The 15,459-nt window shown below is 50.5% G+C and overlaps 1 protein-coding gene across 1 annotated transcript in view; it reads right to left on the reverse strand.

The window, feature by feature from the left end:
- Positions 1–15,459, reverse strand: part of KCNQ3 (potassium voltage-gated channel subfamily Q member 3) — a 293,154-nt gene that overhangs the window by 45,746 nt on the left and 231,949 nt on the right. The window contains exons 2-5 of the mRNA XM_004743662.3: positions 9,853–9,943; positions 8,390–8,516; positions 4,413–4,585; positions 1–156 (exon numbers count right to left, since the gene is read on the reverse strand). Coding sequence (XP_004743719.2) covers positions 1–156; positions 4,413–4,585; positions 8,390–8,516; positions 9,853–9,943 — 547 coding nt within the window. The remainder of the gene's footprint in view (positions 157–4,412; positions 4,586–8,389; positions 8,517–9,852; positions 9,944–15,459) is intronic.

The following is a 15,459-nucleotide window of genomic DNA, read 5'->3' on the forward strand; positions in this document are numbered from 1 at the left end:
CAGGCCCCACCAAAGGGCATCTGCATAGGTCTCAAATTCCTCCTTCATCTCTTCTCCTTGGGCATCAACCTCTGGCACATCTTTCTCAACCAGGTAGACAAGAAATGAAGAAAGGATGAGCGTCAGGAACCCAATGTACCAGGCGGTGATGAGCTCCTGGGAGAGCAAGCAGTGGACAAGGGAAGTGGTCACTGGGACGTCTCTGGATGGACGTTGGAGGCAGACACACCAGGGCTGGGGGCCCGCTTTACCAGCTCTGCAACTGTGGGCAAGTTACTTACCTTCCCTGAGCCTTTCCTCCTTCCTTTTCTTTTATTAAATTTGAGAATAGAAACTCATGAGAATTACATGAGTTTCAGGGATTCAACAAGTTGATACATGTTCCTGTGCTCACCACAAGTGGAGCTCCCATGATCCCCATACAGTGCCACAGCACAGGCCGTATTCTCTGTGCTATGTCTTCCATTTCCACAACGTATTCATTCTACAACTGAAAACCTGTATCTCCCACTCCCCTTAACCCATTTTGTCCAACTCTCCATCCCCTTCCCTCTGGCAAGCATTGGCTTGTTCTCTGTATTTCTCGGTCTGTTTCTGCTTTTTGTTTGTTTATTCATGTGTTGTTTGTTGTTGCTGTTACGTTCCATTTATGAGGGAAATCATACGGTATTTGTCTTTCTGTCTGACTGATTTCACTTAGCCTGATATCCTCTATGCCCATCCATGTTCTCACAAATGGCAGGACCTCATCCTTTTTAGGGCTGTGTAATATTCCTCTGTGTATGCACCCCACATTTTCCTTATCCATTTATCTACTGCTAGGCATTTAGTTGGTCTCTATATCTTGGCTACTGTAAATAATGCTGCAATAAACATAGGGGTGCATGTATGCTTTTGAATCAGAGTTTTTGTTTTCTTTGCATAAATACCCAGTAGTGGAATTATTAGATCATATGGCATTTCTGGTTTCAATTTTTTATTTATTTTATTTTATTTTGGTTTCAATATTTTGAGGAACTTCCATACAGTTTTCCACAGTGGCTGCACCAATTTACATTCCCACCAGCAGAGCACAAAGCTTCTTTTTTTCCATATCCTTGCGAACACTAGTTGCTTCTTGTCTTTTTGATAATAATACAGTCCTTATTTCCATCAATAACATCAATAATCAAAGAGGAGAGGAAGATTTATGTCTTCAGGTGACCTTGACATCACAGCTCAAGAGGCTTCACAGGGAGACAGGAAGGCAGGTGAAATGGATATCTGCCTCCTAGTCGAGGCACAGGACCCAGGGTACTTGATTCCACGCAGGGCTGAGCAGATCCGGGATAAAGCTCAGCACTACTGGAAAACCGACAGCAGGGGGACCTAGCGAGGCAGAGCTAACCCAGGCCTGCCACTGATTGCCTGGACCCTGGGCAAATGAGCCCCCTCCCAGCTTTAGTTTCTTTATTTTCAAAATGAAGGGAGTGGATTGCAGTTCTTAAAAATGATGTGGACTCCTGTGTACACTCCTGTGTACTCCTGATGGAAGGAAGGAAGGTAGTTTGTATGTTAAAGAGTCACATCCAGATTTAAACAATATTAAAAACCAGCATAAGTTAAAATGAGCATACAATCTTTTATTTCGTGGATATTATCACACAATAGATTAGGACGTGTGAGCAAGTGCACAAAGCGAGTTGACTTAGAGAACAATGTTAAGGAATAGTAAGGATGGTGCAGGAATATGGCAAAGATCCGCAAATCACCAAGGTTTTCAAACACCTTGACCCAAGCACTCCCTAAGACTCTGTTTCTCTCATTCTGCTCCAATTTCAAAGTTCAGCACGGTAGCCTGGGCAGAAGAAAGTCAAGGTGATTGGCGAGCACAGTCTGGAGATGAGGCCCGACGCTCCTGCTAAATCATCCCAGGAAGTAAAGTTGTTCGTATTAATGTACTTCCTCTGCCTGACCATCGGCGGCCAGGCAGCTGGCCTTCTGGGTCCGTAGGATCTCGGGCTTGATTCCTGCCTCTCTCTGTACCTTTGCTCACATTGGCCTCTGCCCCTGCACTGCCTTTTCCCACGGGCCCAACCGAAGAGCAGCGTCATCTTGAGACCCGAGTCACCTCCATTTCAAAAGTTTTCAATTGCGTCCCGATATTGAGGTCAGCTCTAGTTCCTTCACGCGTTCACTATCTCCTGAGTAGGCTTTCTCTGAATCTCTAACACTTCCTATGCCTGCTGCTCAGGTCTGACTTCCCCCACAACCAAACTCACATCTGCGTAAATTCACTTTACAGCCCAGAGAGGTTAGTTCAGATGGCGCAAGGACCCCTGCGGGTCACCCCCTTCAGCGAGTGTCTGCCCTGCCCAGGCTTGGAGAAGACAAAGGTGAAATGGTAAATCCTTCCCGGGGCCGTCAGGGCACCAGCCTCTTGACCTGTTGAGTGTGGCTCTAGCATTCCTATGTCTTTTCATACCCTCTGGCACCTGAATGCAAGTCAAAAGCTGCATCTGGTGCTTAGCTACGGAAATTGTTGTCTGTTCATGACCACACTGAAAGCCTGGTTGTGTTGGATTATTAAGAGGCATAATGGTCATTGACGAGGAGTGAAAATGTGTCCCAATTCTGTGCTTTGCAGTCATTTAAAAGGCTATTCGAGGTAATTCTGACTTTACACAATTTATGCCAGTAGCTCTGTGGCAGAGCCCATGGCTGTTTCCTGATACCCACAGACTCCTGTACACACCTGAGCTGCCCTGAAGTCAGACCAGAGCTGGGGTGCTGGAGGGCTGGGGTGCTGGGGGGCTGGGGTGCTAGGGGGTTGGGGTGGAGCCGATGTGGAGGAAAGTTGGCAGCAACTTCCTGCCTGTTCCTTAAATCCATTCTGCACGGTGCTCCCGGCCCCTTTTCTGCTAACTTTGTGACTCAGTCCTCATTTTCAGGACGATGAGGGCCACCTAGCTCATGTCCGCCGTGTGAGTGAGAAGACATCAACCTTTTTTTGCGCCAAGTTGCAGAGCCTCTGGGGCTTCTTTGTTCTGGTAGCACAGCCTGGCCTTACCCTAACTGTGAAACTGTAACCCTATGCAACCTCGGGCCTCCCACTCGGCATTGCTGGCTCCCAGAGAAGTCAATCATGGACCATGGTCCAGAGTCCTGAAGTTTGGAACAAATGGATGAAGATGTCAAGTGCTAAGTGCTGGTTCACCAGGCTTGGAGGAAGAACTGGGCTAAGCTCTTGTAGTTAATAAATGCGGAAGCAGGACTCCAAGCCAGGTGTGTGCTCACCTCCTCAACACAATGCCGGCCCTGGGAGGGAAGGCAGGGTGCGCGGCCTCTGTGCAGCTCAGGAACCGCACCAGGCTAAGAAGGGGGTCGTCTGAGAGGCAGGCATGGCCGATGGAGCTTGACCAGCAGTTTCTTTTTCTGCCTTTGGTCTCCTACCATAGAGATGCCATTTTGTCTGGAAGTTCTGCCCACCTGACCTCAGAGGTAGAGTCTGGTGGTGGTGTGGACGTATTTGTTCCCAGGAATTACCTGGTGGATCGGGAACTGTGTTCTATTCCGGTCGGAGGGAACACAGGATGAGAATCAAAACCAGCCATTTTCGCCCTGACTTCTATAGGAGCTGTGCCTCAGCTCAGCTTCATTGATAAAAGGTTAGGTGTCACTAGCATGTCCTCTGATAAGAGTGGACCGTTAGGTGGAGAACTCTTGAAAGCGCTGACCTCGCTGAATCTGGGGTCAGAGGCTGCACAGATGGTTCTAACAAGCAGCATAATTTTTTGTTTTATTTAGGTATTTATTTGTACTGTTTGTGGAGAAAAGCATATCTGGAATAATAAACACTACCATTAATGAGCACCTATTGTTTACCAGGCACTCATATGTACCTCTTCTTGTGCGGACTGCCAGAAGGATCCTCATTTTAACTGTTAAGGCAGCTTATAAAAATAGAGCATGTTCTAAGTCTTTTCACTCTAGGAAGTGAGCACATTATGATCCTCATTTTCTAAATTCAGAGTCAGAAAATCCCCAGAGTCACACCAATGGAGTTTGGACTCCCACTAGTCTGGGCCAGTCCTGAAGCTTCCTGTCCCAGCGTGAGCCGCCTGAGGTTGGCTCATTTGACCCCGTCACCCACCTGGAGGCTGAGCCATTGTTCCCTAATTTAGAAATCAGGAAACCAAGGCTCAAGGAGAGCGGAGTGACTTGGCCACAGTCGGTCGTAGGCACTCCGTGGAGCTCGGGACTTGAACCCAGGTCTGCCTGCTGTGCGGGCTGCGGCCCTCCTGCTGGTGCCCCTGCTCTTCCTCCTGCTCCTTCTCCCCATCCCGTCACCAGTGGTGGCAAAGCGACCACCCTCTGGGGACTCTGTGAGGGCCCGGGGTGGGGGGGGGGAGACGCTCCTGGGTGGCACTTACTTTGCTGTGGGCGCAGATGGCCGAGCCCAGGAGTTTCCACGTGCCGCCCCGGCGGTCCATCCGCAGCATCCGCAGGATCTGCAGGAAACGCAGGCTGCGCAGGGACGTGGCCAGCACATTGCCCTGGTTTCCCACGGCAACGACCGGCACAGAGGCGATCAGCACGAAGATGTCTGGGAAGGGGGACAGAGGGCGGCGGGGGAGAGGACGAGAAGGTCGGGCGAGCGCGGTGGAGCCGTCACAGGCGCTGGCTGCCCGCGGACGCGCACGTGCCAAGCGGGTGGCCCGAAATCGTGACACCAGTCACTCGTGCTCCGCGGGATTATTCTCCAGGGACAGATGAGGAGACAGAACCTGAGCGCGTGTGCCTTCCCTTGGCTACAGGGCCGGATGGATACCGCCGAGTGGACCCTGGATGGAGGCCTGCCAGGCCCCAGCTCTCACTCTCCCTCCCAGGGAAGCGAGTCCCCGAGGTCCCCCAGGGTGGCAGGGTCCCTCTCAGGCCCAGAGGGGACAGGAATATGCCCTGGTTGTGCAGGGGAAAGCCTGAAGCTCAGACATGGTTGAAGGAACGTGTCCCCTAAAAGCAGCACCAAGTCAGGGCCTTGGCCTTGGGTGATTCTTGGGGAGACCATCTCCGGAGGCACCAGAGAGGGGAGAGGGAGACAGGGAAGGAGAGAGGCAAGGGAAGGGAGTTGTAAGCTGCCTCCCAGCATGGTCACTCTGGAAGATGGGAGCTGGGACCTCCGTCCGTTGGCTTCTGTCCCCGGCAGGTGGAGGGTCACCCCACGGGTGGGTAAGGCCCCCATACTTTTGAGCTGCATGGCCTGGTGGTCTCTCCCTTGGCTCTAGGGTAGACTGCAATAAAACATGTGGCCCGCCCTCACAACTGCGACTGAAAGCAGAGAAGTGGAGGGCATGAGGGGACCAGAACCCGGTCTGCCTTCCTATGCTCGCTGTAGCACTCCTGCTCGCGGCGTCCTCTTCTTCCTCCCCTTCCAAGCTGGCTCCTGAAGCCAAGAGCCAAGGACAGAGGCATTTCCCCTGGTCCCTTCCTATTCCCTCACCCCAACACCCTTACCGACCGTCTCCCCACCACACTGCAGAGGGTCAGCAGGTAAACGGGACCCCACAGCCAAGTAAATCTGGGGGAAAATGATTAAGCACCTTTTGCTACTGTAGGATTTCTAGGAACCTTCAATATCTTAATATGCTTCGTGGCTTTCAATTCCACACACAAAGTACAGCATTTCCCCAAAGACTCTGGCCATAGGACTGTTTCGGAGGTGTCTCCCAGACCTCCAAACCTCTGCTGTATCAGTCTTCCAGCTTGGACTAGGTCCCTCAATTCACACCTAGGCCTAGGCATCTCTGCCATTTCAAGGTATCCCCCAGATGTGCCTAACTTTGGGGAAAAGCTCAGTGTCAAACATCTGCATACCAACATGTCTGTATCCTTGGCCAGGCCTCTCCGCTGATCTGCGCAAAGTTATCCACTTATAATGTTTGCAGAAAGCAAGAGAAAACAAAGCCTGGATGTAGGGCAAATGTGAGTTGAGTCTATAATGCTCCGAGAGAATGGGAGATTCTAGCCCAGATGGGCCGACTCACACCCGAGACGGCAGGGTCTGGAGCTGCCTCGGATATGAAGGCCGTGATATTCCCTGACGGGTGACCACCCTCAAGTCAAACACACAGAGAAAAGCAGCATTTCTCATAAGGGCCATGTTATGGGAGAAGTCGAGAGGAGGAGAGCAGAAAACAGGCGTCCCAGAAAGGAAGGCAGCCAGGACGGTGTGCTGAGGGCTGGCCTCGGGTCTCTGGGGGAGGCTGGCAGTGGAACGTGACAGGAAGCGCAGTCAAATCAGCCCCTTTTGGAACAGTGGAGACTGTGCGATGGGGAAAGCTCTTTTCGTGGAAGGGTTCAGGCTCCCTACAATACTAGGATGTTCTCAAACTGGGTGAGAACCTCTGAATTTGGGTATGAAGTCACCTCCCCCACTCCCCCTCAACACATGCACAGGACTTGTGGTCAGCACCGGATAGGACTCTCCAAAGGGGAAAATGAAGTCCACTTAACACCTTGCAAAAGACTCTAAAGGAAGGCAGAAGGGGAGGCAAACTGGGGTTGCTATGGGTTGAATGTGTGTGTCCTCCCAAAATTCAGCAGCTGAGATCCTGGCCCCCAGTGGGATGGGCTTAGGAGGCGGGGCCTGTGGGGGGCGGTGAGGTCATGAGGGTGGAGCCCTCACAGAAGGGATCAGGTCCCTGACGACAGTCCCCCCCCCCCCCACCCCGGACACAGCAAGGAGACCAAGAAGTGGGCAGTCTGTGACCAAGAAGAGGGACTCGACCAGAGCCTGGCACCCTGATCTTGGGCTTCCAGCCTCTGGAACTGTGAGAAATACATTTGTCTGGTTCGTAAGGCGGCAGTCCGTGGCATGGTCAGAGTTGCCGGAATGGACTGAGATAGAAGCAGACAGGGAACGAGGACAAAAAAGGGAGAAGGTTGAAAAACATGAAAAAATAATCAGTAACTACAAAGTCCTCCAAAACTGTGGGCACGTTCCTGCACACCCACGCCCACAGAGCCTCTCCTTGCATTAAACGTTGTGTGATACACGAAACCCTCGGGGGTCTAGCCTCAGCAGCAGATGGGAAGCAGGAAGAGGGGGTTCCGCCAGCAGTCAGGGGGTGCAGTCACTGTGCCAGGCAACCTGCAAGTAAGGCAGGCCCCCCTGGCTGCCCAGAGAGAAGCATGGCCCTTAGGACAGAGGCGGGCTCCTGCTCTCTTTCTGGAGCAAGAAGCATGGAGGGCTGGCCATCTGTGCCCAAAGGGCCGTGTTCAGTCCTGGGGGGTCACTTTTTAAAAGGCACGTGGGCATGCGTGGAGAAGAGGAAGGACGATGCTGAGAACACGGTACAAGGTACAGCCGAAGCCACTAAGCGCACTTTCCCACCGCGGCAGCAGAGAGGAGGAACAGAATGACTGAACTCAAGTATCTGAAGAGACTCAGAAGACGGCAGATGGAATAAATGTGGGGGAGGTAGTGAGCGCCCTGGGATTGGAGGTATGCAAGCAGGTGACCACTTGCTGCTGTGACGAGGTCGGGAGCCTCGGACAGGACGGCGTGTTGGACTAAGTGCCTTCGGAGGGTATGTCAAGGTCCTGTGATCCTGTAACTTTAACCATCACGAGGAATTTGAGGTTCTAACTCCTCCCTGTCACTGCTGCTCTACGATTTTAGTGGGATCTTCAGATGGAAACATATGAGTTCATGCCGCACCAACAAGGGTAAGTGGAAGGGTCCACCTTCTCTACTATCAAGTGCCTGCACCCAGAGGCAAAGGTGTCGGTGACGTCTTCCCAAAGCAGCTTCAGGGTCAAGACCCAGCAACATGGTAAGGAGGGAGGGTACAGGTGCTAGATTCTTCCAGACCTTGGTGTTAGGGTGGAATCTGCTGCTTACTACCCGTGTCACTAGAAAATGACTCAGCACCACGAGTCTCAGTGTTCTCCTCTGTACAATGGGCACAATGTGGGTCCCTAGACCCCATTCTCAACCAGCAGTGGTGTCACTCCTCCCACACCCACAACCACCAGTCTTGGGAGTGTATAGGCAATTTTGGTTGTCACGATGCCGGGAGGCTACCAGTCAAGGGACCGGAGGGTGCTCAGCATCCTACAATGAGTGGCACCTTCACAGCCCAAATGCCAGGAGTGCCCCCCACAACTCTCATCGAGGATCATGGCCCTGTAAAGCCATGAGGAGGGCAAGCCACGGAAGAAGGAATTCTGCATCCGGAACACTGGAGCAGCAACTCCTCCTCGAGATAGGGTCAGAGGCTGCGCAGGTTTCTATTACAACACCCGGTTTCCCAGAAGGACAGAAGCTGCTGAAAATCTCCTTGGGGAAATGGTGCACCAGAAGCAGGGGGACGAGGGCACCCCCTGACTCGGGTCAGGGCTTACCTACCGAGCATGCACAGGGGCTTCCTGGCAAACTTCAGCCTTCCCCGCCAGCCTTTGTAGCGGCAGCAACACCCGGCAGCCCAGATCCTCAAAGCAAACTCGGCTCCAAAGATGAAAATAGCAAATGTTTCCTGCATTAAGAACATATGGAGAGACATGGATCAACCAAGACCCAGTTGTCTGGGACTAGTGATTTCTGCTCTGAGGTTTCGAAGAGCGGGATTTCCGTTGCCGTTTTGGTGGCAGAGGGGGAAGAAGAACACGTTATCACCTCCATGCAGTTTTGGGCAGCTCTAGCGTCTGTGTGGATGTGCTAACTGTCCCTAACATCAGCTTTGCAAAGGGATTCTTTGTTTTTTTCTGTTTCGGTTCCAATGGATCATTTCTTAAAATTCTCTTTTCATGTATGAAAAGTCTCTAAGTGAGTTAATTGGAAAAGGGAAAGACCCATGAAACACAGTCTGCTAGTCCCACCCATTGTGCCTGACCCTGGCTATTGCTACCTGTGGTCAACATTTACAAGCATGGCTCCTGGGCCAGGCGCCACCTCAAGTGTTTTATAATATTACTCTCATTCTATGTTTTGAGAAACCAAGGCAAGGAGTAGTTACACAAGTCTCTGCAGACTAGGATGTGGTGAAGAGGAACTCCCAGGCTGGTGGTCAGGCTCAGGGCGCCTCCCTGTGCTGTCTCCCTGGACCTTGGATCTCTTCCTTCCCTCCTGCCAAAGAGGGGGACACAGACACCTTTGTCCCCCTCTTTGGTGACCTCCTGGGACCCTTGGAGAGTTGCTGCTCCATGATAATCCTTGAAACCTAGTTCCTGGAGCTAGAGGGCTTCTCGGGATTCACCTGCTCAGGTCTTAACCTGAGACTGTATGAATTGAAAACACCTGACTTCAGAAGGAACCCCTGCATCTAGCATCACAGACAGCATGCTCAGTGTAAGGTGAAGATCCTGCTATTTTGTAGACCCTAATCGGGGGGGCTGGCATCCCTTCCCTGTGTAGATGTGGGAACAGAGAGATAAACCAGGCAGAGGCCTCAGGAGTGAGGACGAGTTTTAATGTACAAATAGGATTTGGTTCGTGGCCTTGAAGGGAGTCAGAGATCCTCAGGGTTTAGGGAGAAAAAGCAGAGGCAGGTTTCAGAACAGAGCATGACTCTGTGTTAACCTTCAGAGGATTGGGAAGCTGCCTTTATCATATAACTAACGTACTTTGGTTTTCGCTTTGACCTTGTTGGTGCCCTCTTGTCCTTAGTCTAGAATAAAAAATACCATTCCCTTCCACCACGCCCGTGCAGACCTGCCCAACAGACCCAGGCATTGGTTTCTCCTGGGACTGGGCTTGGCCCGGAAGCCAAAACCAGATGTGCTCAAGGGCAGCGTCCTTGTTCTCAACTGCGGAAGGCCAACCAGAGGCATCGATCCTGGAAGCATGCCGTGAGGGGAGGTGCAAAATCTCACCAGTAACAGCAGCCAGTCTCCCGAAACGGTCTCGTACTCCCTGAATGTGGTCAGCACGGCCAGAATCAAGCATCCCAGGACAATGAGGAACCTGGAGGGGAGGAAGGAGGAAGCATCTAGTCCCGACTAGCTCCAGAGGACGGCGTCAACCACGGTGAAGCAACAACTTCCCTGAGACACTGGCACGTGCTGGACCCATTATCCCACGTAACTGCCCCACAGACCGATGAGACAGGTAGGGATTATTACTCCAGCTAAAGAAAACAGACCTAAGGCAAGGTAAGGAATGTGCACACTTTCGCTTTAACAGCTGGTTAGCGGACTCCGCTGGGAGCTGCAGACATCTTCCAGACCAAAAGTTCCCACAAGCTTTGGCAAAGCAACAGGAATATAAACGAATGAATGGTGCGTCCCGCACATACAGAACGACGGTCTTCAAACATGCGAAACAGTCTCAGTACAAACAAATGACAAGTTCGTTTCAAAGATCGATAAATTCGGCAAAAACCTCTGTCTCCATGGCTTAGTATTATTCTTTCTACAGTCCCCGGTTAATAAAGGAAATGACCTCTTTCATCTGGGGCCCTTCAGAATTGTTTCTGAAATTACAAAGTGGTCTTCATACTAGAAAGAACAGGACCCGCCATCGAGAAGGATGCAGTCTGCTGCACCTGGAAAAATCACAGAAGGGTCATCTGGCTCATGCCCCTGTCTCAGGCAGGAGTAAACTGCAAACAGTCCTTTTTGAGATTATTATCTACATAAATTCAGTTGGCGGGAGGATGGGGGGAGGGAGAGCTTGTAGTGTGTGTATGTTCATGTGTGTGCATGCTTCAGGATATCAGCAAAGAGAAATGGGTCTCCCTCCTTCTTGGTGTAAAGTCTCTGGTGGAATGCTCAGCACCAGGTTCCCTAGGGCCCATGGGTGAGCCTTGGTACTACATACTCCAGGTTCTTCTGCTCTGTGTGACCTGGCTCTCCACCCTGCTGGGTTCCAGCCCATGTGCTGTGGGCTTGGTTACATAAGTGGGGTCATGCTGGCGCATTCATTCACTCATTCACTCATTCATTCTTCAATATTTATATGGCAGGCATGGGGGAAAGAGAGCTGGAAGTCCATGATGAATATGCTGGATCTGCCTTCATGAACTCACAGTTTGACCAAAAAGAAAACTATTTCATGCCATGACGGTAAGACCCACAATGTAAGGTTTGGAAACATCTGCTCCTGGCCGTGGCTGAGGATGCAAGTCCTGGCTCTGAACCTTGGTGGTCCTGATCACGTCTTCTGATCAATAAGCCTTCTGATCTGCAGAACTGAATCTATATTCCCAACCTTACCTAGGGACCTACACCAGATTTTAAGCTCCCTCCTGTATTTGGCCATTTTACTTCAATTTATGGCTCCGGACCCATGCCTAAAATATGCTACCCCGAATCTCAGGTCTTCTCTGGTGATGATGATGGTGGTGGTGGGGACAGTGGGGGTGGTAACATCAACTCCAACATCACCCGTTAGTGAGCACCTACCCCTTGTCACTCTACATTTATCAGGTCATCCTTACAACTACCCCCCCCCCCCGCCGCAAGGTAGACCTGAACTCCCATTTCAGAGATGGAGAAATTCATCAGAAGGATTCATTTCCATCTGGATAATAGTGTTGTCAGTTAAAAAGACCACAGGACTGTGGAGTCCAGAGACACAGGCTCAAAGGGAGTACTTTCTATGTGGTCTTGAATAGCTCATTGACCTTGGGAATCTCAGTGATCACATTCATAGAATGGGAATAATGGAGCCACATGGAGATCATAGCTGTTGTGAGGACCACAGGAGAAAATGGATGGGGAGTGGTTTGATCAACCGTACAGGATCATGCAAATGAAGCTGGTGCTTTCCCATTCACACACTCATCACTGACTGCTTCCCCAGCAGGCCTTGGGGAACGGGCTCTTAGATGATTCTGCAAATCCAAATCTAGGTCTGTCAAGACTTCATTTTATTCATTCATAGGCTCTGGAAATAAGCCCTGGATTAGAATCCCCTTCCTTCTCCTATGCTGTGTCTTCTTGGGCAAGTTAAACAAACTCTTGGTGTCTTGACTTCCTTATCTAGAAAACGAACTCAATAAAAGTGCACACATCCTCCATTATTCAATGATACAATCTGTGTCAGGTGCTTAGAAGAGTGCCTTCACAACCTACTAGCTATTATTTTACTATCAGTTGTATCCCAGGATAGCACTGGTTTTAAGGATACAAACATGAATAAAATCTAGCCCTCATGTCCAAAGACCTCCTAGTGCAGTGAGGGAAACACAGGACAGACCATTACAGAGGTTATGATCTGAGTGTTCACCACATGCTTTCAGAGTACAAGACTGAAAACCTCCAAGAGGCCAAGGGGTTGGATGTGTATTTGAGGCTTAGCTAGAGTTGACTGCCATGTCTCAGTTTATCCAGGACAGTCCCCAATTTATGCGGGATGACCTAGAACATCATGAATGACATGTTCATAGGCAGAGTGCGAAATTTATGGACACGGAACCCAGTTCAATCATCTCCTTTAGTAAGGGATGTGGGCCTTTGATCTGGATTTGTCCTCACAGCCTTGCCTTCTGCTGCTTCCTGACATCCAGGCCAGCCATCCTGAATGAGAGCATTTCCTCCAACTCTCTGAGTCTATTTGTGCCTGTCTTGATGTCTTCTCTGCCCACTCCTCCCAACCTCTCCCACAACCCCACATTCTCCTTAACAGCCTTAACATTCTGCCTTAACAGCGCCAGTCATGCTTTGCCTCCACGGACTTCCATGACCTCAGCTGCTCTTTGCATGTTCTCCAGTGTGACCTCTCCCCTGGGGTCACAGAGCACCCCACTGCATTTCTATCCCAGTACTGACCATAACCCATTATCATTTTGTAATCATTTGCTTGCATTGTGTATTAATTAAAATGTACTATCTTAACTATGCTGTGGACTGGCTGAGTTTGAGGTTCAGATGGAAATATCCAGAAGGTTTATAAAAATTCAAGTCTACAGCTTAGGGAAGAGGGTGGGGCTGGAGATCTAAGTTCCTTTCAGCTCTTACAGTCTGTGATTTTAGAGCCAGCAAAGGAAATCAGGAAATGCAGTTGGAGCCCGATTCCCAGCGGCGGAGAGTGCAAAACCAGGCTTCAGCCAGCAGGGGGCAGCAAGTGCCTGGCAGAGTTTGGCATTTTCTCACACCTCAAGAAATTCACACACCTGCCACCTTGCGGAATTTACTTTCTGAAACTGGAAAACAACCATTAATTGATAAAGCTAAGAGAATCAAGAACCCCTCCTTAATCAGGAAGGAGGAAAATGCTCTTTGGTCCTTCACAGCTTTCAATTTACTCTTAAGAGGGGCACTGGATCGCAGACACACCGACCGAATGACCCGTCTCACCACCCAAGCCAGATGTGTGTGGGAGACAAGGGCTTCCCTCTTCCTACCGCTTTGGCTCTCTCACTCCCCCGTGCTTCACCGACGACTCTTCTAATTCCTCTGTCAGTTTCTTAAAGTCTTTAATTTTAATTCCAGCGCCATTAACACACAGTGTGATGTTCACTTCAGGTGTACAATACGGTGATTCCACTTGCACGCATCACCCTGTGGTCATCAGGGACGAAGCATTCCTAATCCCCATCGCTATTTCCCCTGCCCCCCCCCCGCCCACCTCCTCTTGGGGACCCGTCAGTCTGTCCTCTAGAATTTAGAGTCTGCACTTTTGTTGTTGTTGTTGTTGTTGTTATTGTTCTCTTTCTTTTATTCCCTCTGTGTCGTTTCTTAAATTCCAGTGAAATCATACAGTATTTGTCTTTCTCTGCCCGATTTATTTCACTTAACATCATACTCTCTAGCTCCACCCACGTCATTGCAAATGATAAGATTTCATTCTTTTCATGGCTGAGTAATATTCCATTGTATATACACACCACATGTTCTTTATTCATCTGTCAATGGACATGGGCTGTGGCCAGAGTTTGGCTATTGTACATAATGCTGCAATACACATAGGGGTGTATGTTTGAGTTAGTGTTTTTGTATTCTTCGGGCAAATCCCCAACAGTGTGATTGCTGGGCCATAGCTCTATTTTCAACATCTTGAGGAAACTCCACAGTTTTCCGGAGCGGCTGCACCAGCTGGCATTTCCACCAACAGTGCAAGAGCGTTCCCCTTTCTCCACATCCTTGTCAACAAGTGTTGTTTCTTGTGTAGTTGATTTTGGCCACGTCGCTTTGATTCCTGCTCTGCAGCTGTCCCTGTCTCTGTCTCCTACACCCAACCTTCCCTGACTTCCGCTCCTCTCGCCTCTTCCTCTGCTCCTTGCCCACACTCATCCTCCTCCCAGCGCCTGCAGGATGGGTCAGTGTTTGTGGTGGAATTAAGTCTGGGGGAGAACCAAAAGCTGTCCTCCAGTCTGCGGGATGCTGGCTCTCTTGGTGAACAAGGCTAGTCTGGGTCAAGGGTCTCAGACGTGCCCTTAAATCACACACCACCTCCTACCCGTACCCTCTGAATCTTATCACCCTCCACTGCCAGGGTCGTGGAGGGTGGGAGGGCAGGTTGCTTTGCAGCTGTACTTGGAGTCTCAAGTGTAAGCTCCAAGCTGTTGACACCCTACCTCTGCTGGGTCACAACTCTGTGCACAGTGGCACCTGGGTTTCCCACACCTTCTTCTCAGGCAGCCCTGGACTCCCTTATGGGAACAAAGCTTAACCTGCGGGGAATGAGGGCCTACCAGCAAGGATTACCTCCCAGTTTCCCTCGAGGTGGGACAAACAGGGTGAAAACTATAATTTGTCTAATCATTTAGGCATCATTTTCTCTTGTGCTCCTTGAGGTGGGGTTTCTGTCATCATTAGATTTGCACCCCACTTTATAGATGAGGAACCAAGCCTCCAGGCTCAGGTGCTAGGGTCACAACAGGAGTGGGGGCAGCACTGGGAGTGGTCATGGGGCCTGCAGGGAGATGCTGTAGGAACAGGCAGAACACAGCCAGCCAGAGACTGAGGAGGGGGCTGCTGGCTCACAGTTCAGCCACGGGAGCACAAGCACAACAGAGCAGGTACTTCTGACGCCACCGTAAGACTTGATCCTCAGTTAGCATTCTTGGTTCCTGCCCTCGGGCAGAATATACAATCCCTCAGACTACATCAGAATCCTACTGACCCTCAACCAAAATTCCCCAAAGGTAAAGCACCCACTGTGTGCCAGAGATTTCCTTATTCCCAATGAGTCAGGCAGACAGCCTCTTTGAATCACAGTGACTACTATCTTGCTGGTAGATTTTATCTCTTTCTGGCTTTGATGACACAAACTGACATGGAGGAAAGGCCCATGTGGAACTGAAGGTGGCCTTCAGCCAATGGCCAGCAAAGAATGGAGGCCCTCAGTCCAACAGCCCCCAAGGAGCTGAATCTCCCAACTCCCACAAAAGGGGGCTTGGAATAGGATCCTTCACCAGTCAGACCTTCACATGAGACCTCAGCCCTGGCTGACAGTTTCATCATGTGGTCTTTGTGAGAAACTCCAAGCAGAAGCTTCAGGTAAGCCATGCTTGGCTTCCGCCTCATGAAAACTGA

The sequence above is a fragment of the Mustela putorius genome, unplaced genomic scaffold, assembly GCF_011764305.1.
Source record: "Mustela putorius furo isolate JIRA1106 unplaced genomic scaffold, ASM1176430v1.1 tig00000228_pilon_pilon_pilon, whole genome shotgun sequence".
NCBI classification, from domain to species: Eukaryota; Metazoa; Chordata; class Mammalia; order Carnivora; family Mustelidae; genus Mustela; species Mustela putorius.